The sequence below is a fragment of the Barbus barbus genome (assembly GCF_936440315.1).
Source record: "Barbus barbus genome assembly, chromosome: 13".
Lineage (NCBI taxonomy): Eukaryota > Metazoa > Chordata > Actinopteri > Cypriniformes > Cyprinidae > Barbus > Barbus barbus.
Genome location: NC_136741.1, coordinates 23137407 through 23157522, shown reverse-complemented (window position 1 = coordinate 23157522; position 20116 = coordinate 23137407). Strand labels below are relative to the sequence as shown.

Below are 20116 nucleotides of genomic sequence, written 5' to 3'. Positions count from 1 at the left end.
AGCCTACTAAATAACTTATTTATTTCATAATTTACTAATACAGAAAGTTGTTTTGAATTAAGGATCACTCACTGATAATTAGTTTGGCTTATATCAGCCAGTTCTAGCAGGATATCATTTCCTCTTACCATTATTCTGGCATATTTGAGGTGGTGGAGAGCAGGAAGCCTGCTCGTTCCCCGGCTTGGGCTGAGAGCAGTCGTAGGAATTCATTGAAATGTATATATTTGTGAAAGAATTTGTTCTCATATCAGAAAAGACACAAGTGCTCTTTTGAAATTGTTAGCAGCCCAGTTAGCCCTCAATATTCTCATCTGCTGTTAGTATGTTGAAATGTTCCTTTTATGATATCATAGTTGCTAGTTTAGTGGCTGCATACACTCTCTTCGAAAAATTCAAACACAAACTAAAATTTAGAAAAATACAAACGTATTAAATGCAAATATATAGAGAGAATATGCAGAATACATTTGCTAAAAGTTTTTTAATTATTGCATGTTCAACATTTTTAAAATGTCATCGTTAATATTTTTATTTTTAATGTTTTGCATAAACCATTTTAAGGAGTTAGAATAATAATAATAATAATTATGCTAAAAATATCTTAATGTCAGTTGTAGCTACACAGTTGTGATGCATACACAGTTTCATTTAATTTTTAAAAAATTAAATATAAAATTTCATACTCAGTCATGAGGTTAAACCAAGGCATAAGTGTGTTTTCTGAGATTGATTGCAAACAAAATTAAATTCTAGACTAATTTAATTTTGAATAACTTAAATTGCTTTCACAAAATAATCACATTAATTATGAAGCCATTTCATTTGTATATATTAAGCATTTCATTCTTTTTTTTTTTTTTACATATTTGACCACATCCAAATTCATAAGGAATTAATTCACAATAAAAAAAAAATCAGTAAAAAAAAAACAAAAATGTAAATTTAATTAAATTTCTTACTTTTATATAACACTGTATTGCAATTGCATTTGAAGGGTAAAAATGTCATTAATAAACCAGTTTCAACTACTGAGGAGTTTGCATAACCATGCTAAAATAACTGAGGAAATGTCAACTGTGATTTACCACAGAATTGTGATACACAGGCTATAGCCTATTGTGCATATTTTTATAAAATAGTGTTTTGATAAAATCACAATAAGAATAAGGCACTGCACATTTCTAATAGCTAGTGTGCATTATGTTACATGTCTACAGGTAAAAAAAATGTTTGAGGAAGATTTTAAAAACAAATACTGGTTGCACTTTGTTTTACAGTATGTGTACTTACATGTACTTACAGTACAGTGTACCTAAGAAAGTACTGGTAATATAAGGTAACTACATGAGGTACAGTTAGGTTTAGGGGTAGGTTTAGGGTTTTTACCTAGTAATTGTAATGACTAAAATAAGAACATAGTATGTACATGAGTAACAGGACTGTAAAATAAAGTGCTATCTCTCATAGAAACAGTCTATTAAACACATGTAAGTATCCTACAGAGGGAGTCATGTTCATGGTCTGTAGTCTACATTCTGCATGTTTGCACGTTTCCTTGGTGCCAGACAAAACAAGGGAATATAAATTTCCCATGGGATCATCGTCTTCATTTGCATTTTCAGTCAATTTATACATATACACAACAGATATTTATCTATTGTGAGTGACAGATTTGTGTTGTCGTCTCTGAGGCAGTGGTTCGTCATCGATTTTGGCAGCTCTCTTAGTCAATTGATATTTGACACATAATATGTCAAAGCTAATTTTCAAAACTGACATCTGTTCCAGCGCAGCGATGATCTTCTTGAACACACCATTCGAGCATTACTAAGCTGTGATCGTAATATCACAACACCAGGAAGAAGCGGCAGATATTTACATGCCTCTCTCTAGTGGCCAACGTTTCAGTTGGATTGTTTCTACACGAGAGCAGCCTATCCTTCATGCACGCCCACTCTCTGTTACACAAACTTTATCATGATTTCAAGATCACTCCGGTCATAGAAGGCCATCGAGACGTCTCTCTCCACATTACATCGAGCAGCGCTTCGACCTGTCAATTCAGGTAAAGACAACAGCGTTGTTATTTAGTACAACAGGCAATTTGCTTCGCTATTAATCTTATTAGTCCGTCGTTAGAATTCCAAAAATACAAAATTCCACCCTCTGCATAGCGCGTTAAATAAAGTTATGGTGAGCGCGTGACTAACATACAAACCCCTCATGCTGTTTAACAGTATTTGCATAAAAAAAAAATCTCTGTGGGTCTTTGCGTCGTTCTCATCACTATCTTATATAAAACAAACAGTTTTGTGAGTCGTACAGTAGTTTACGTGCGTGAAGTCGTTCCCTCAGTAGGACAAACTGAACTGGCAATGAACCAAAACTTTACAATGAATTCTAAATTGTTGGAATTTAATACAATTCAAATGAAAACGTTTTGATGTAGCATGTTTACTAATAAAAAAAGTATTTGGACAGCAGTTCAACTTTTTTTTACTATATTTGTTGTACTAGTTTACCTAACAGCTATAACATAATATTATCATATTTGACTGATATTTTGTATTTAAATGTGAGACTTGCATCACACTAATGTTGTACGATTGCATTTATTGCGAGAGAAGGCTGTTTTCCTCATTTTATTTACTGCAAATGAGCCTTAAGCTACTGTTGGCCTCCTTGTCTCACATTCTGTGGAGATAAGCAGTCAGACTTGGAAGTTATACAGACAAGAATAGTGCAGAGCAATTACTCTAAAACAAATGTGTTACATAATGTACACTGGCAAATGCTAGGCAACCTTAATTTGTCATTTTGCATTGAAAGGATGTGGATTCCTATGCTGAGTTTGACTGCCCTTCCACACGTTGGTGGGATATTTGGAGGTTTCATCACACGGAAGGAGGTGAAGACCTGGTACACCACGCTCAATAAACCCTCATGGAGGCCACCTAACGCTGCCTTCCCAATAGTGTGGACCACTCTCTACACTGGGATGGGGTTTGTTTAAACACTTCTCCCTTACTATAGTTTAGTTTTAGTAACTTTGAAGGAAGTTGTAGTTAGATTTAAAAGTTAATGAGTAACTAAAGGTACCTCCAGACGGTGTAAATGATTTTTTTATTTTAATTTTTTTAAAGCTACGGTTCATACCTTGTGTGGAAAGAGCTTGGAGGCTTCACCCAGGATTCACTGGTACCACTGGGGCTCTATGGGACGCAGTTGGCGCTTAATTGGGCCTGGTCCCCCATCTTCTTTGGAGCTCACAACATTAAACTGGTGGGATGTTATCATGAGTTTCAAAAATCAGTTTCATTTCCCATTCACTTCCACTGTATTTTTTTTTTTGTCCCTAAATTGTAAGTCAATAATATCTTATATGGTTAAATATAGTGGTGTTCTGTTCTTCTTTCATATCCAGGCAATGATAGAGATAGTGATGCTGACTGGCACAGTGGCAGCCACAATGGTGTCTTGGTATCCCATCAGCCGCACTGCAACACTCCTCATGGTACCATACTTGGCCTGGCTTTGCCTTGCTACCAGCCTCAACTACTGCATTTGGAGAGACAATCCAGATCCCAAAAAAGATGACTAAAGAGTCCAAGAAAACAAACACTATTCTAACTAACACTGACTAGAACAAAAATGCAACCATGTTTTTATTTTGCTTGTTGGCCATTTTGAAGTTTAATAATGAAGAATTTAGTTTTTTTTTATCTTCACTTAAAATTTTGTAATATCAGACAAATTCACAATGTGTCTTATGAAAGAAGGAAAGGCAATACAATGAGAATGTTCTAATGCTTACATTATATAAACTCAGTCCATCAGTTCACTTAAGTTAAGCATTTTACACAGATCACTTTACAGGCTCTTCAAACTCAAAATGTCTCTGATTGTTAACAGAAAAATGTTTTGCTTATTTCCTTGCCTATTTTTTATTAATAAAAATGTTTTCATGACTTGGTTCTTGGAAGGAAATTAGTTCAAACATTGTTCATGGATTTTATTTCAAACACCAAGCTCTGGTCTTAAACCTTTGTGGCTGTGCAAGGGTGGTGGTTTGGCAAAGTTTTTATCATCTAGCTATCTTTTGTGAACATATTGTATGTCATGGCACAGACTATATTATCAATATCTGACATGAAATTCCCAATTGTGCATTAGCTTTACGTTTTATCACTTTTCTGTGCAACTTTATATTACTCAACTGCACTTCAGCAGTTATTCCATCATAACCCTAAATGAATATATTTTTTTAATAACAATTATAAAAATATTATTTTATACTTTAATCACCACACTACCTTTAAAATGGTGCATGCAATCAGCCAATAAAATGTCTAATATATTAGGAATAAATACCTGTATAAACCTCAAAGAAGCTGAAACCCTTATTTTAAATAACCATCTCTTCAAAATACACCCATCTAGAAAAAATATATATAGTCTTAATAATAATAAAATGAAAGGTGCAAAAACAGTATACATATGAGCAAAAAACAAAAATGTACATAATTCAGCATAGCTTTTATCCAGTGAAAAAAAAAAAAAAAAAAGATACTATACTGTTGTACGGGAAATACAAAAAGTATTTATTTGCATTATGGATTGAAGAGAAAGAATATGCTATAAAACTGAATATTGTTTTTACTTATCACATTTCTCCAACTTTAACACAGCTCTCCAGATACCATCAGTTTTACTTCTTGGAAGTCTCTGTTCATCTATAAACATGAAGACAGCTACAGCTGTTAGAAGTGAAGATTTAGACACCTTAATTGTTTTATTTGAAAAAGTGCAAAGAGGAATAAATAAGATCTGTGCAGTATGATGATTATTTTTCAGCTTTTTCGGGGGTTCCATCTTCAGGTTTGGAGGAGAAGCGCTGCATTAGGGTCTTCCACAATCCTTTATTCTCCTCATCTGTGTGCTGCATGTTTCCTGCAAAAAAAAAGAAATGACAAAGTAAAATGCTGTTTCTTTTTACTTTCTATTAATCAAAGATTAATTAAAAAAAATAAAAAATTACCACTGTTTCCACAAACTGTTTTGATAAGAAATATTATATGCCAAATCAGCATATTGGATTAATTTCTTGTGATGTGTAACGAGTAATACTATCGGCTGTTGAAAATTCAGCTTTGCCATCATAAATTAAAAAAATTGTTATTTTAACATTTTTAATCAAATATATGCAGCATTGGTGAACATAAGAATTACAAACCCGTGAGCTCAAGAAATCCTCACCTGTTGCCAATAACATACGGCACTCTTCTACCGTTACGCCTGTAAAACTTGTATCTTTTGCTCGTGGAAACTGAACACAAACAAACCAAATCATTATGATGCGGTCGCATTATGAGGCTTAGGTCAATCAAATCAATGAAAGGTATTTTATTAAAAACATTCAAATGTGAGGATAGGCGTTTAGACAGAATAAATCCAAATGAGCGCATACTATAACTGTTTATTCCCCACAGAATATGCAAGCTATGCATCTCTTAGAAAAGACAATAAAAATAATCAAATACAACATTTCCAAAAAATACAGGTCACCTAAAGTAAATCTAATGGTAATTTAATTATGCTTTGTCATGTGGATGCTTCTGTTATCCATAAAGGTTTAGACCTAAGCATTTAGAAAATGTGGCTCACCTTTTCTTTGTACACATTACTGTTGATGCGAGCCAGACTTTCATACATCTGATCACATTTCTCTGGATCTGAAATCTTCATTGAAACAAGACAACATAGTCAATAGTGCATTAGATATTTGTATTGTTACATAAATTATTTTGAGAAAGGATGTTTACAAGAAAACATACTAGACAATAAAAAAGGAAACCCCCTTAGAACAAGAGCTTTATTGCCAAGTGTACAAAGTTTTTTTTATTTTTATTATTATTGTGGTAATGAAGCTTCCAGTGTACACATAAATTCAAGACACTTAATGGAAACTTTATTGTAAAAACTAACATATCCTAATAAGTAACAGGTTTGTGACCATCTATTGAAAGCATTAATACACAAATATGAAAGATGACATTTGACTTGTCTTACAACTTGCAACGCAACACGAGTAAATCGTGCAGTAATTCACTCAAGTAAAAACAACACCTGTGTATTCTCGCCTTCTCGGAAAGCACTAGCGACTCTTTGGCGTAAAAATGTTCCTAAATCTCGCCCCTTCTTTGACTCGTCCTTTGGCCATTCCTCGCATAGCTTTAGAAATCGACGGTATCTGGTGGCAGCCATGTTTTAAGCACAAGAATTGTAGGTGATGTGTTTCACAACAGCACTGTGCTGAAAATCTGTAAGCCGTGGAGGGTCAAACGACACCGCGTTTCAAAATTGATTACTTAACAGTGTCTGTCAACACGGTTTGTTCCAGTCGAGGATCCGTAGCGCGATACTGTTAACCTCGTGGTTTGCCGTAGAAATCTCAAGGTAATATCAAAGAGCCTCTGGCTTGCTTGGCTAATACGAATTTATCTACAAATAAAATGAGCGGAAAGAAAACAGATGGGCGATCAGGTGGTGTCATGGGATGGATAAGCTCAGCTTGCCGTTTCGCGGCGGACAGAAATGATTTCAGAAGGTTTGTCGTTTTAAAATGTACGAAGCTTAAAAACGACGCGAACATTGCTTTTGCGTGCAACTCATATACTCGAAATCATATTCAAATGTATGGTTTTAAATATCTGTCAGCCTGTGACCATCTCTATTGTTTTATTGTTGTAGGAATCTCCTTGTAAACCTGGGCTTATTCGCAGCGGGTGTTTGGGTCGCAAGAAACCTGTCAGATTTTGACTTGATGTCTCCTCAGCCGGTCACGTAACGTTAGTTCCCACTCAACAAAAAAGTAACTTACGTTAATACTCTTGACAGCATTGTTCACTCCAAACCAACTAAAATAGATCTGAGACTTAAGTCCTTTATTCTGTCTTTTCGTGATAGGTGGAGCTGAAATGGAAGAACGGATATTTTCTACCGCGGGTCTTGTTGAACAAGCCCATTCAACACTGAAGGGAATAAAGCTCAGCAATTGGATGATCACAACTGTAAACTTCTAATGTACATTCATTGTGTTTTGTTGAAATGAATCTCACGTTGAATCAGTTGCTTACAGCCTTTTAAGAATATACATATTTAAATAATATTCAAAAAATTTAAATGGCCATTTCAGTTAGTATTTTAGAGCACTTCATGGTGCCCATTTCTTTAAGAGCATCCTTTGTTGCATTTCCACACTTGTAGTTCCCTATTTTGAAGAGTAAACTTTCATCCAGGTCTCTTTCTGATCTGAGAACACAATTACTATTTTAGAATTTACCTTTCATAAGAATTAAAAATTTGAATCCAGATGAATACTTGCACTATACAATATATTGTATAGGCAAGACAAGCAAGTCACCTTGTATGTGCAGCCAGTATCAGGGCTACTGAGAAGATCTACTGTGGTTCTTGGAGTAGGAATGATTCAGGGGCTAGTCCTAAAGTCATTGTTTTGATTTCCTCCATACACACATTATCAGGAAACAGAGCATGGTCCTGCACAACAAACCTCTGTCCACTGAGTGGAGTATGAAAAACAATATTATACATCAAAAATGGGTAAATGCAAGCTAGACGGTTAGTAAAATAGCATCCAACAGACCATACCTTTAACAGAGGAGCAGGAGATCATTGAAAAGGTGTATGTACACATCTTTGCGAGAGACTATAGAGACTTTGTGACTGCCACCAACAATTAGATGCTTAAAGTTCCCTCTTGAACCAAATGTCGCCCTCTGGTGTTTAACAGAATGGACTGATTGAGAACAGAAGAAAAGTGGTTTAAAAATGACAGCAGAAAAATAGGAACTACATTGAGATATTTTGTACCTTAACGTTCCCAAAGTCCACTAACTTGTCCAAACAAACAAGCAGCTCTGTCCTCTTCATTTATTGGACACTTCTGTCACACTCTTCCACTATCTATATATTTAGATGCATTCATTTGTAAGATAACATGATTTACATGCAATACTGATCGGCATGCAATAAATTGGTATCCAATTGGGATAATCTTTATTAAATTATATGTTGGGGCATTTATTATTTTGAAAGCAAGATAAAGCCAACCTTACATACAGCTTCAATGGCTTCCGTCAGATTAGGGACATTAGAATAAACACCTTTAGTTGTTTGAATACAAAAAAATAAAAATGCAGCATTTATTAATTTTTTATTTATTATGCTGTAACTTCAATTTAATACATCCTTGCTGAATAAAAGTACACATTTTGAAAAATTAACTACTGACCCCAAACTTTTGAATGGTAATGTACTTATATAATTTCATATTCAAAATACAGTTCATATAAATTATTTTTAACTAGAATTCCTAAAGTTATATTAAGTGAAGGCAGCCCAATATATCTTTCATATTCAAAATTCTATCGTATAGTATTGTATATTCAAGTATTTTATCCATACTGTTCACGGACTCTGCAGATGTCCTTTAGGTTGGAGAACAGAACATGATGCTGCACGTGGGACAGGATCCGTTTGAGTTCTGCTGCTGAAACACATTCAGTGCTACTATCAGACTCTTCTGATACGAGGCCTCCGACACAATCAGCTCAAACATGGCCTAGAACGAGAGCACAAAAACAGAGGGATAAGCATTGTGGAACAACCATAGACATCAGACCAAGGTCATGTTTTGAAAGCATGCACAGCAGACTTGTTAGTCCCCTGCAAGACACACCTCCTGAAGCTGGATCTCATGCACACTGAGGGAGTTCAGCAGACTCTTTACTTGCGGTAGCTCCTGCCACAGAGCGTATGGCTTAGTCTGTAGTCCTGGTGGGCTCAACACAGCAGTCGGGTTTAAAGCAGGGGGAGTTTTCAGACCAAGAAGACGCATAGATGTCACAAATTCTGACAGTCCGGTGTTCTGTGCTCGGTGTCCTTCTTCAGAGAGTTCATCCAATACTCCTGATACAAAGGGACCGCTATAGGAAAACCAAATTTGAGCAGATAAAAGATATAGGAAATATATACACAAGCAAAATAAGCATGTGCTTTTTGTTGAGCATCATACGAGACACATCAGGCTTTTATGGCTAATGGCAGATGAAATTTTGATAGTAATGCAAATCAAGGAGATCTTTATAACAGTATAGGAGACCACTTTCATTTATCTACTAATATTTTCTTTGTAAAATGATATTTTAATGCTTTTATGATTAAAGCACTGTAGTTTTAATTGTGAGGGGCAAAACATATAATCCAACAGAACACGATGACACGATTAGACAAATAAATGTTCCTTAAAAGCCTAATGTATCATGCGATACATTTTTGTGATTTGTGATACATGCTTCAGTCCAGTCAGTCTTCATCTCAAAATATTACTGACAGTATAAAAGTTACTCGTTTACCTTATAAAACTTTGTAGATTAAAAAAAAAAAAAAAAAAAAAACCTGAGGCATTATACTTAAACATTATACTAAAAAAAAAAAAAAAAACCATAAACTATCAATCTGACAACACAAGGCATGTACTGAACTGTGTTCAACAGGTTTTTAGCAAAGTTTCGATCGTGTTAATTTAAAGGCCAAATTTAAAATTTGGGTATCAGATATTACACCGTGGCCTTAAGGTTAAGCAAGTTATAATTTTTCTCTTTCGATGGATAAAATGTGACCCATGTGATACAGAAATATGTTACAGTATCTGGTCGATTGTTTTGGTGAGATTATTCTGTAAACTTACAACTGCTGATGTACTCCGATTTGAACTGGGCAACATACATTTCCTCTGGCTGAGGACTGACTTCTGTAGCATCTGCCCTGAAAATGATTGAAAAGAAACTACATCATATTTGGCAAATGGTGATGTACAGACAGAAATGAATAGTTATTTAACACTGGATGCCTGAATAGTCATTTTGTGATTCATAAACATTACCTTTTCACCTCATTTTCTACACAGTGCATGTCAGATGATTTCAGACTGGAGATCTCCAGAGAGAAGATGGATGAAATAGGCAGAGAAAACCCTATAAAGTTCCATAACTGTGAGCTTGCAACAGATCTAAGAGCTTCAGAAAACCCTTCAGATGTGCTAAGAAAAAGAGAGATCAAAATAAATCATCCTGGCACCATCTGAAACGTTTTTAGAGCGATCCTTCAACCTTATTGTGAGGTAGGTAGCGGTTAAAGGGAAATAAAACAACAGGTTAGGAATAGGAATAACAAACAAATGTCACATTTATTATTCATTTCTTTTGATTACATACCATTAAAGTCCTCCAGACGCTTCACAGTCCTCCACATTAGTTTCAGGGCTATTTTCATCCAGCCCGGGACAATCAGTGTCCCCATCTAATGCTTTTAGACTCCGTTGACTTTGATTGCAAAAGAAAGGTATATTTAACATTTAACGAGAATCTGGGCCGATAGAGACGCTGTTACTAATTCGGAAGAGCGTCCACACCTGTCCAATTTCGTTCAACCAATTTTACTGCATTTGATTGGGCATTACTTTTAAGATGAAGATTACTTTATTATTGGCTAAACCAAACAATAAAGAAAATGTCACATTGTTTAATTTACAAATTTTTTTAGATATCAAAATTATTGTCATTACATTACACACTATCTAAATTTTTTGGAAGATGTGAATAAAAGATATTTGAATTTGAATACGTTTTATAAGGAAAAACATTTCACTTTTATTTCAGTTACTTGCTGTCTCTGTGTATTATGTAACAAAAACAAACAAAGAATGTGCATAATAGATTATATAAGATGTGAAAATAAACAAAATTTATTCATGTTTAATTTTCTTAATAAACAGTTATTATTAATATAATACATAATTAAAATATTTCGTAATGTATATTTTGGTTTTGGGGTACTATAGAACACTTGTGAAGTAGCCTTAAGTTGGCATTTTTCCATTAAAAGATTTTCCAAGACTTTTCATATAAATCGGTCCAATTTATCTCAAATTAAAACATATAAAGCATTATTCTTATGCCCTATTTTCTTGCACTCGTCACATTTTTGCAGTCAACTAATAATTTTTTAAAAATCAGCCACACACTTGAAATATAAGAATCACTTTTTTTCCTTTTATTTGGTTTTTAAACTGTATACAAGATGAAACTGAGTTTCTCAAATAGATTGAACGCAATTGAAATATGAGAGATTTTAAAATTACAAGAAGGTAGACATGACAAAAGATAACAGACAGCTGGAAAGGGCACATCATGACTTTACACTAAAATCAAGTGTTTAGACAAGGGACAACAGATAAGAGAATAAAACACAGACTTCCCAACCATATGTAGTGGTAGATGCCCTAAGGGCACATGGGGAAGAAAAAAAAACCTGTAGACTACTTTGTCAGCACCAGCTTTTTCCTGTCTGTTTCATTTAAATCAAAAACACAATGTAAAACACTACAGTCACATCCACAACATCATGAATTTGATAAAACGAGATACTTATAATAAAAATATGACTCCCCTTCAGATTTGTTTTATATAATTAACAAAAGACTGACAATATTGTTCAAGGATGGACTATGAACACATAAGAACAAGGTAATGGTAAATCTATTCTTTAATAATTTCCAAAGGCAACCTATTGAAAACATGTCAAGTTGTACAGGATTGGCAACTATCAAATTATATAATAATTAAAGAGAAAATGATCTCAGCTTGAACATTATTGCCAATTCAAATAAGAAAAAAAAAACTCTGAAATGGGTGCTTTACCAGTTTACTATCTGCTCGTATTATCACTAAATAAATTGAGTAAGATGCTTCAGAAGATCAGTAAACATCAGGCACGTAAATCAATTTTGAGATCTAAAACCATGCAGTTGTTGGAAGATTGAAAACAGATCTATTTATGCCACAAGAGGAATTTTATTACAGAGCCCCACCACCTGAAGTAAATATTCATAATCCTGTAAAATATCTGACAGTATATAAACTTTTTTCAAACCAAACCAATAAAATCAACAATCCATTACGAACTATTGAGGCAACATGCAAAAAAAAAAAAAAACATAAGATTGCACAGACATCGTTCTGTTGAAAGAGAAATATGGCCAGCTTCTCACAAATCTATTTTTTAAACATTATGTTGGCAAAGTAGAGGAGCCAGAAGAAGACCATCAAGTTCAAAACCATGAAAACTGCTAAAAGAAAACGACATGAAAAAAGGCTCATATTTTTACTCATGCCACCACTAAGAGCTTATTCGGAGTCTAAGTGGGCACAGTGATCTTTCTTGCAAGCAGCACCAATAAGGCAAGCTCTACGCTGCCTTGAGCCTGTTCCAGCGCCTCAGCAGCCTCAAGGGCTGAGAACCCTGACGCCTGGATCCTCTGAATGTGCTCTAGAGGAAACTGTCCCATCAAGGGCTGTGGTGCAGGTTGGATGGAGTCTCCAAGAAAAAGAGGATCCGTCTCAGTGGCTTGAGGAGATGCAACAGGCCCTAGGCTGGAACTGGTTGATGAGCCAGCTGCTACAGAAAGCGGGCGCTGCTGAGACAGGTCAGCTGAGATGTCAATGCCTGAGGTGTTTTTGTCCACGAAGTCCTGCCCTTGCCGACCCTCAGGGAGCTCAAGATCTCCCTGGGAAGAATTCACCGGCCCAGAACCTTCTTCAAAAACAAGGGCCTGATGTCCTTCAGCTGCATCAGGGCACTCAATCGTTTGTTCCACTGTGGGATCTACCAGTCTAGAAGGTTGGTTCTCTGTGTGCCTTGGACTACTTGGTGTTGGTACGTCTGGAATATCCCTCATTGGTTGAGAAGTAAATTCAGCTTTGGCAACACTTTCCTCTTTGTCGTTTGTTGTGGCAGTATTAGAGGATGAGTCAAGAGTTGGGTTCAGAATGACATGGTTTCTTGCAGGATTCTGGTCCACCTCATCAACATCTTGTCTTGGTGTAGTATCATTAGAATCAGATAGAGAAATCCTTTCAGAAACTGTTGGACAACCGTTGGACATCAGAAGTTCATGGAGCTCCTTAAGAGCTTGAGCCAAGGAAGGGATGTTATCCATCTCTGGCTGGTCTCTTTCACAGGGTACTACACTCTCAGAGTCTGAATGGACAGAAGAAATGGCTGGCTCAGCATGACGGGGCTCAAGGTTCAAATCTGGAACAGGCATGCGTTGTTGTTGAGCTTCTGAAACATCCTGCATCATACTACCTTGGTCTCTCTGGCACTGATCAGGAAAGTCATGGCCAGCTTCTGGTTTTGCATTGGAAGAAACATCCATGTCCACTTCCTGATCCAGTGTTTGAGTCTGAGACCTTGGGTTAAAAAGGATAAAGGGAGATTCTGCTTCTACAGTCGTAGAGGAAGTGATATTCTTCCCTAAATCTGCATCTATTGGACTGCCGGAATCTCCCGAAACAATGTCGCCTGTCACCTCATTGTCCTCGGGCACAGTACTAGAGAATGGTTCCTGAGAGGGAAGAGTGCTTGGGATAGGAGTATCTGCATGTGTTTGCAAGCAAGATGATGTCGGACCTGCCAGTCCTTGGGACTGAGAGCTAAAGGTGTCATCAGTGGGATCTGGAGAGGGTTCACCCACTTTCAAGGGTTGAAGTAGAGAGGATTCAATCGATGTGGGAATTTCAACTGGGGACACTCCCTGGTTTATAGAGGCTGGGGCAGACTTGGAACGGTCTAGGGTGAGACTGTGGGGGTGACTTGAGGCTGAGGATGTTGTGGGTTGGTTGAGGGGTTTAAATGACAGAGATTGTGGTGAGGTAGTTTTTCCATCTTCAATATCTATGAGAGAAACATTAACTGATGAAGTTGAAATTCTACATTGAAGTAAGTTATTTAAACCATGCAAATTAAGCAAACACTGCAAACCATGCAAAATAATCAGCATCATAGACAAGCAAAGATTAACTTAATTCAAGATATTACTCACAAAATCGAGGCCTTCCCTGTGCATACCAATGTATATCATATGTCCAATATTTACTGGGTCAAATACTGTATCAGGCTAATGAATATACCCATTGTCAATGTAGTACCTGGTAAGTAGAGCCCTCTCCAGCTGTCTGTCCATATGACATCAGTTTTGTCCTGCTCATAGTTAGGGCACGCAAACGCCACACATTTCATGCAATAAGAGGCAAAAATTAGCAAAACACATCCAGAGAAAGAGAGAAAAGAGGCATGCACCTAATAATCACATTAGCTACACAAGGTGGCGTTCAACCCACATAAGGCTTTAGTGACCATGTCATAATTTAAGAATATCTTCTGTTAAAAAAAAAAAAAAAAAAGAACCAAGGGTTCACAAACTTTTGAATGGGGTTATTTTAATCATTTCAGCTATTTTTTTGTCTTGTGGACTACATGTAAACATCTTTTATTGAAAATATCTTACTCAGGACAGTACTAAATAAAAATAACATGCATTTTGAAAAAAAAAAAAAAAATCTTCTGGAGAGCCAATGTCCTACTGATATTTTAACCCATGTTTCCTCAGATAGTTTTATCAGTGTTACTTTGACAGGCATGTAAAGCATACATCCTTCAAAAGATTGGAGTCAGTAAGATTTTTAATATGTATTTTAAAGCAGTCTTCTATGCTCACTAAGACTACATTTATTTAATCAAAAAGACAGTAAAAACAATTAAATATTACAACAGTTTAAAGGAAATAAATTTTTTTAATATAATTTATTTATAAGATGTGACAGAAACCGATGTGCTGCTCAATGATGGTTTGATGAATTGAAAGTTACACAGATCAGCATTTATTTGAAATCTTTCATAATATCTCAATTTTTTTACTCTCACTTTTGATTAATTTAATGCATTCTTGCTGAATAAAACTTAATTTCTTTCAAAATAATCTTACTGACCCCAAATGTTTTAATGATAGTGTATTTTATACACATATTGTACACCACCTTGTGAACTGGGTGAGTGGTTCTGCACTGCAACCAGAATAAACAGACTATACCAAAACTGTTATATTCTTCTGATCCCTAAACAAGGAAATCCTCATAATTCCACAACTAATGAGTATTCGTTCCTTGTGTTAAAATGTAACTCTAGCTTTTATTCCAATAAAAGCCATGCCATCGGTTGGTCTACATATCATGCATCTCACCGCTGTCCTGAACAGATCTTTGTATTGCCTCTGCCAATTCTTGATCTGCAATCTCCTCAGGCCGGGTATCCTCTCGTCCCTCTGGCCCATATGCCAGCCGGGCACATTCGGGCAGCTCTGCCTCAGGTAGAAAACGTGTTTCTGTACCTGTCGTCCCAATGAGGAGGACGTTTTTCTTTAGGTCTATGGAGCACTGAATGAGAGAAAATGAAGTTAGAAGATAAGATCGACAGACAGTATTTGTAAGATTAAAGGAGATATTAAATTTTCCTGAGTACACAGACTGACAATAATATGCAGACTAAGTACTCTCACTTGCTACAGTGTCTAGGGAATATAGAAAAAGTCTGCATCCTCAACTTTGTTTTATTTCATTAAAGCAACATTAATGGCAAGGCAAACAGATTCCATTACGGGAAATAGATTATTTGATTGGCAATGAACCAAAGTTTCCAAGCAGACCTGGTGTCTCTTCAGCATGTCAAGGCCTAGCAGCATATCCATGGGCTGATCTTCCAAAATGGAGAAAGAGCAAGGCAGGAAATCTCCTTCTATTTGCACCTGGGCTGGATGTAAAATATATATTTTCTATAAGAAGGTTTGGGAAAAATAATGTTGGAGGAAATGCATAATGAATATTAAAGGAGCAGGTCTAAATAAATGCCATACCCAAATGAACTCGGCCTATAATTTTCTGGGTGCCAACACCTTTGGCAATGCCTGCCCAGCGTCTGTCCACTAGACGCATGATATTACATCGTTCTGCACATGCTTGGCTCATAATTGTCATCTGAGCTCCTAAAGAAAGATAACCAGAAGGACAATAAAAAAATTTGTACATAATATAAAAAAACTCAAGTATTAAAAAGAGTTCCAAACACGTCAGTAAAAATAGCACACAACTGAAAATAACTCACCTGGATGCTGTATATTAACCCAAAGTATTTGACATTTGGTTATAAAAAGGCATAATGTTCAACATGTCATTAATCCGAGCAATATATAACAAAGCACTCAACATCATTTCCAGGGGACTTCAAAAGAAAAAATTCAGAAACATGATTTACTACCTGAGTCAACAAAGGCCTTTACTGGGTGTCCATTGACTCTGCAGTTGATGTAGAGCATGACCACCTGACCAAAACTCTCAGGTGCTTCTTCCATAGCAATGGTCATATTCTCCTCAATGTTGTGCTGTCTGGAAATTAAAAGTAAAACTTTTAAAAGTAAAAGTTTTATAATCCCTGTGCCACAGACCATGTTTTTGCTTTGCATATAATCTCACCCCTTATTTGTTACCTGATTTCTTCCTCAATTTTGGCCTGAGCTTCCAAGTCAAAAGGATCTGCAGTCAGCAGTTTGATTCTCTCCTGCTCTCTTCGGGCTCGGTCCTGCTGCTGCTCCAATAGCACCTTGGTGAAGCGCTCTGAAAAGAAATCAAAATTATTCTGTCACTTACAAAAAAAACATTCAATCTTCTATATAGATGCATTTAGGCCCGTCATCTTCATTTACCAAGGTCTCCACTCAGTAGAGCCTCAGCAAGAGGAGGGTTTCGCTCCTTCAGCAACGACAGTTCATGTGGATTTGCCAGCAACATGTCACGTAACAAGGCAGGGTTGTCCAATCCCTGAGGAGAAAGGGCTGAGCCTGATGCGGTGGTGGCTTGGGGTGGCTGTGATTGGGTGGCACTGGGACGCTGGGCTTGTTGCTGTCTGTTTTGGCCTGAGGAGGTCCCAGGAACAGCGATGGAACTGAAATCGATGCGAGGCAGACCTAAGACATTAAGATTAATTATGATTAATGCCATGATAAGCTCACGTTAAACCATTTTAAAATAGATCAAGTTATGCTGGTTTACCAGGAACTGTGGGTTGTGGCCCTAGCAACCTCTCTGCTTGTCGTAACACTACCACGTCTCCATCCTTCAGCCCATAGTTCCCCAGGGCTCGGGTGGGATCTTGTAAAGGCTGCTCTGCATATGAAATCTGTAGAGCAAAGGTTGCATTATTTTGTTCAATATGTGAAAACACAGTAGTATATCATCTTCTCAAATCAGCGATAAAATTGTAAGCATTTTAAATCTAAACTATACCAACTCACAAATACAAATGATTACTTATTACTGAACACTATCTGTGTAATAAATGATAGCTTACAGTTTCATTAAATGCACCATTAAATAGGCATACAGAAAAAGTTTTTCTTTTGATTTTCAACAAGCTTCATCTGCTACCAAGACACACCCATATCAAATAAAGACTCTGTCATGTTTGTTTTAACTATGGAAGTTAATTTCCGCCACATAAGAAAACAATTATGAGAGAGAGAGAAAAAAAAAAAAAAAAAACGACGACCACATAAAAAGTCAGTTGAAATTATGAGACACTAAGTCACAATTGTTACATAAATGTATTACATGCATCAAAAGTATGATATAAAAAGTAATAATTATGACAGGAAAAAGTCACTTTTGGCATAAAATTCGACTTTTCTTGTCATAATGACATTTTATCTCATAATTTATGCTTAGTGTGACCATTTTGACTATTGACCTCATAATTACGTCAATATGTGTCATAATTATGATTCAGGAGAGCATGATTTTTATTTTTGTTATGTGGTGGAAATGGTTATGTGGCTTCCACGTTTAACAGTGCACAATTCCGTGTAACTTATCAGTTTCCTGATATGATTCATGTTTAGCAAACAAACTGCGTTTATCTGACAGTTTAGCGTGGCAAATTCTGCTATGGCCTGTTAATCTTTCGAAATCTGGGGTTTTCCAGAAGTGTTGACAGAGGCTCAGTATGCTATTAATAGAATGGACCTGCCGGCTTGTTTGGCACTGATTTGTTTAGTCAGGTCGCTTAGCATAGAGGCTAAATAACTGTTGCAACACTTATGAAAGATGTTTACCTGAATCTCACTGGCTGGTATTCCTGATTCTAGTTCGCAAAGAGCCAAAAAATCCCTGAGTTCAAGCTCCGGGGACACGTCCAGGGCGAAAGTGGTTTCCGAGCGGTCTCTCGGTGCACAAAACACTGTGAGCAGCATTGTGCTCGGGGTCGCTGGAACCCGGTTGCCGCTACTCGCTGTCTGAAACTGCCGTTACTACGGAGATTTTCTGTGGGAAATGTGCCCAGGACTGTTCCGTTAAAACACTGTGTAATATCTGGTTATGAAGAAGTTAAGCGCATAGAAAAACAAGCCAAAAAGCAACCACAATTCACTAATAAAGAATTCGTTCACTTCCTTTCCACAGCTCTTCAGCCACTGCCGTAAACCGATTGCGTGTGTCGTAGCTTACTGAGACAGGAAGTCAGAAACAACATACAACGTCAAAACAGTAGCTCATTTTGATAAATGAATTAAACAATGAAATAAATTAATTTAATTAATTTATGTATTTAATACATTAATTTACTTAAAGCAAATAATTCAATATTTTAATTAAATTCTTTAAAGTTAACAGTCAATGTAACAAATTTGGTTATTGGATTGAATCAGATAAGTGTGTGTGTGTGTGTGTGTGTACTTATTATGCTACATTGTGAGGACCCCACAAGTATAGAAAGTTTTGATATTGTGGGGGCCTGAGGCCCCCCACAATGGATACAAATATTAAAAATAGTAAATAATATTTATCTGAAAGTGTAACAATGCAAACAGGTTTTCTGTAAGGGGTAGGATAAGGTTAGGGGATAGAAAATATAGTTTGTTCAGTGTAAACGTAATAGAACTTAACTTAACCACCCTTAACCGATATTTTTTAGAGAATTACAGAGCGGTTTCCCTTCTTCCTCTCATTGCAAAAACACTTGAACAAGCTGTGTTCAACCAAGTCTCAGCATTTCTCACACAGAACAACCTCCTCGACAGCAACCAATCTGGTTTCAGAAGTGGACATTCAACCGAGACTGCCTTGCTCTCAGTTGTTGGAGACTTGCAAGAGTGGATTCCAAATCTTCAATACTAATCTTGCTGGATCTGTCCACAGCTTTTGACACGGTTAACCACCAGATCCTCCTGTCAACCCTATTGGCAAAGGGCATCTCAGGAACCGCACTCCAGAGGTTTGAGTCTTACCTCTCAGATAGGTCCTTCAAAGTACCTTGGAGAGGTGAGGTGTCTAAGTCGCAATATCTAACTACTGGGGTGCCTCAGGGCTCAGTTCTTGGACCACTTCTCTTTCTACATGGCATGACTAGGTTCTGTCATTCAGAAATATGGCTTTTCATATCACTGCTATGCTGGTGACAATCAACTCTACCTCTCATTCCATCCTGATGATCAGACGATAATGCTCGCATCTCAGCTTGTCTAACAGACATTTCTTGCTGGATGAAGGACCATCACCTTCAACTCAACCTTGCCAAGACAGAACTACTTGTGGTTCCATCAAACCCATTGTTTCATCACAATTTCACCATCCAGTTAGGCGCATCAACCATAGCTCCTTCAAAAACAGCCAGAAACCTTGGAGTTATGATTGATGATCAACTGACTTTCGCAGACCACATTGCTAAAACTGCCCAGTCCTGCAGATTTGCTTTATTCAACATCAAGACGATCAGGCCCTTTCTTTCAGAACATGCTTCACAACTCCTTGTTTAAACTCTTGTTCTGTCCAGGCTGGACTATTGCAATGCTCTCTTGGCAGGTCTACCAACCAGTTCTATTAAACCTTTACATCTAATCCAGAACGCAGCAAGATACATTTTTAATGAACCGAAAAGAATGCACGTCACACCTCTGTTTATAAATGGCTACCAATAGCTGCTCGCATAAAATTCAAGGCATTAAATTTTGCCTACAAAACCATCCATGGCTCTTCACCTAAATTCATTACTTCAGATTTATGTGCCCTCTAGAAGCTTGTGTTCTGCAAGTGAACATTGCTTTATTGTGCCATCCCAAAGAGGCACAAAATCACTTTCACAGACTTTT

The 20116-nt window shown here is 36.7% G+C and overlaps 5 protein-coding genes across 6 annotated transcripts; 2 read left to right on the top strand and 3 right to left on the bottom strand.

Moving 5' to 3' along the window:
- The first annotated feature begins 1795 nt into the window (after window positions 1–1795).
- Window positions 1796–3971, top strand: tspo (translocator protein). Its single transcript, XM_079432178.1, has 4 exons — window positions 1796–2068; window positions 2833–3006; window positions 3147–3285; window positions 3428–3971. The coding sequence occupies exons 1-4, from the start codon at window positions 1947–1949 to the stop codon at window positions 3602–3604; spliced, it is 612 nt and encodes a 203-aa protein (XP_079288304.1). The 5' UTR covers window positions 1796–1946; the 3' UTR covers window positions 3605–3971.
- uqcc2 (ubiquinol-cytochrome c reductase complex assembly factor 2) lies at window positions 3725–6342 on the bottom strand. The gene is made up of 4 exons (XM_079432179.1): window positions 6130–6342; window positions 5668–5742; window positions 5260–5329; window positions 3725–4953 (listed from the first exon to the last, which is right to left on the bottom strand). The coding sequence occupies exons 1-4, from the start codon at window positions 6265–6267 to the stop codon at window positions 4847–4849; spliced, it is 390 nt and encodes a 129-aa protein (XP_079288305.1). The 5' UTR covers window positions 6268–6342; the 3' UTR covers window positions 3725–4846.
- An 80-nt stretch (window positions 6343–6422) lies between these two features.
- tomm6 (translocase of outer mitochondrial membrane 6 homolog (yeast)) lies at window positions 6423–8091 on the top strand. Its single transcript, XM_079431659.1, has 3 exons — window positions 6423–6610; window positions 6754–6874; window positions 6970–8091. Exons 1-2 carry the CDS (start codon window positions 6516–6518, stop codon window positions 6848–6850), a joined length of 192 nt encoding a protein of 63 aa, XP_079287785.1. The 5' UTR covers window positions 6423–6515; the 3' UTR covers window positions 6851–6874; window positions 6970–8091.
- A 157-nt stretch (window positions 8092–8248) lies between these two features.
- Window positions 8249–10386, bottom strand: LOC306879185 (uncharacterized protein; the record flags this gene model as incomplete). Its single annotated transcript, XM_079431985.1, has 5 exons — window positions 8249–8647; window positions 8765–9011; window positions 9790–9852; window positions 9971–10061; window positions 10302–10386. 5 exons carry the CDS (start codon window positions 10384–10386, stop codon window positions 8516–8518), a joined length of 618 nt encoding a protein of 205 aa, XP_079288111.1. The 3' UTR covers window positions 8249–8515.
- A 726-nt stretch (window positions 10387–11112) lies between these two features.
- Window positions 11113–18467, bottom strand: ddi2 (DNA-damage inducible protein 2). 2 transcript variants are annotated; one of them, XM_079432402.1, is made up of 10 exons: window positions 18086–18467; window positions 17028–17154; window positions 16682–16942; window positions 16466–16592; window positions 16237–16364; window positions 15836–15964; window positions 15629–15732; window positions 15167–15359; window positions 14076–14127; window positions 11113–13821 (listed from the first exon to the last, which is right to left on the bottom strand). In XM_079432402.1, exons 1-9 carry the CDS (start codon window positions 18221–18223, stop codon window positions 14117–14119), a joined length of 1218 nt encoding a protein of 405 aa, XP_079288528.1. In that variant the 5' UTR covers window positions 18224–18467; the 3' UTR covers window positions 11113–13821; window positions 14076–14116. The 2 variants fall into 2 exon arrangements, with proteins under 2 accessions (XP_079288528.1, XP_079288527.1); XM_079432401.1 differs by lacking the exon at window positions 14076–14127 and having other exon boundaries at window positions 11124–13821.
- Between the last annotated feature and the right edge of the window lie 1649 nt (window positions 18468–20116).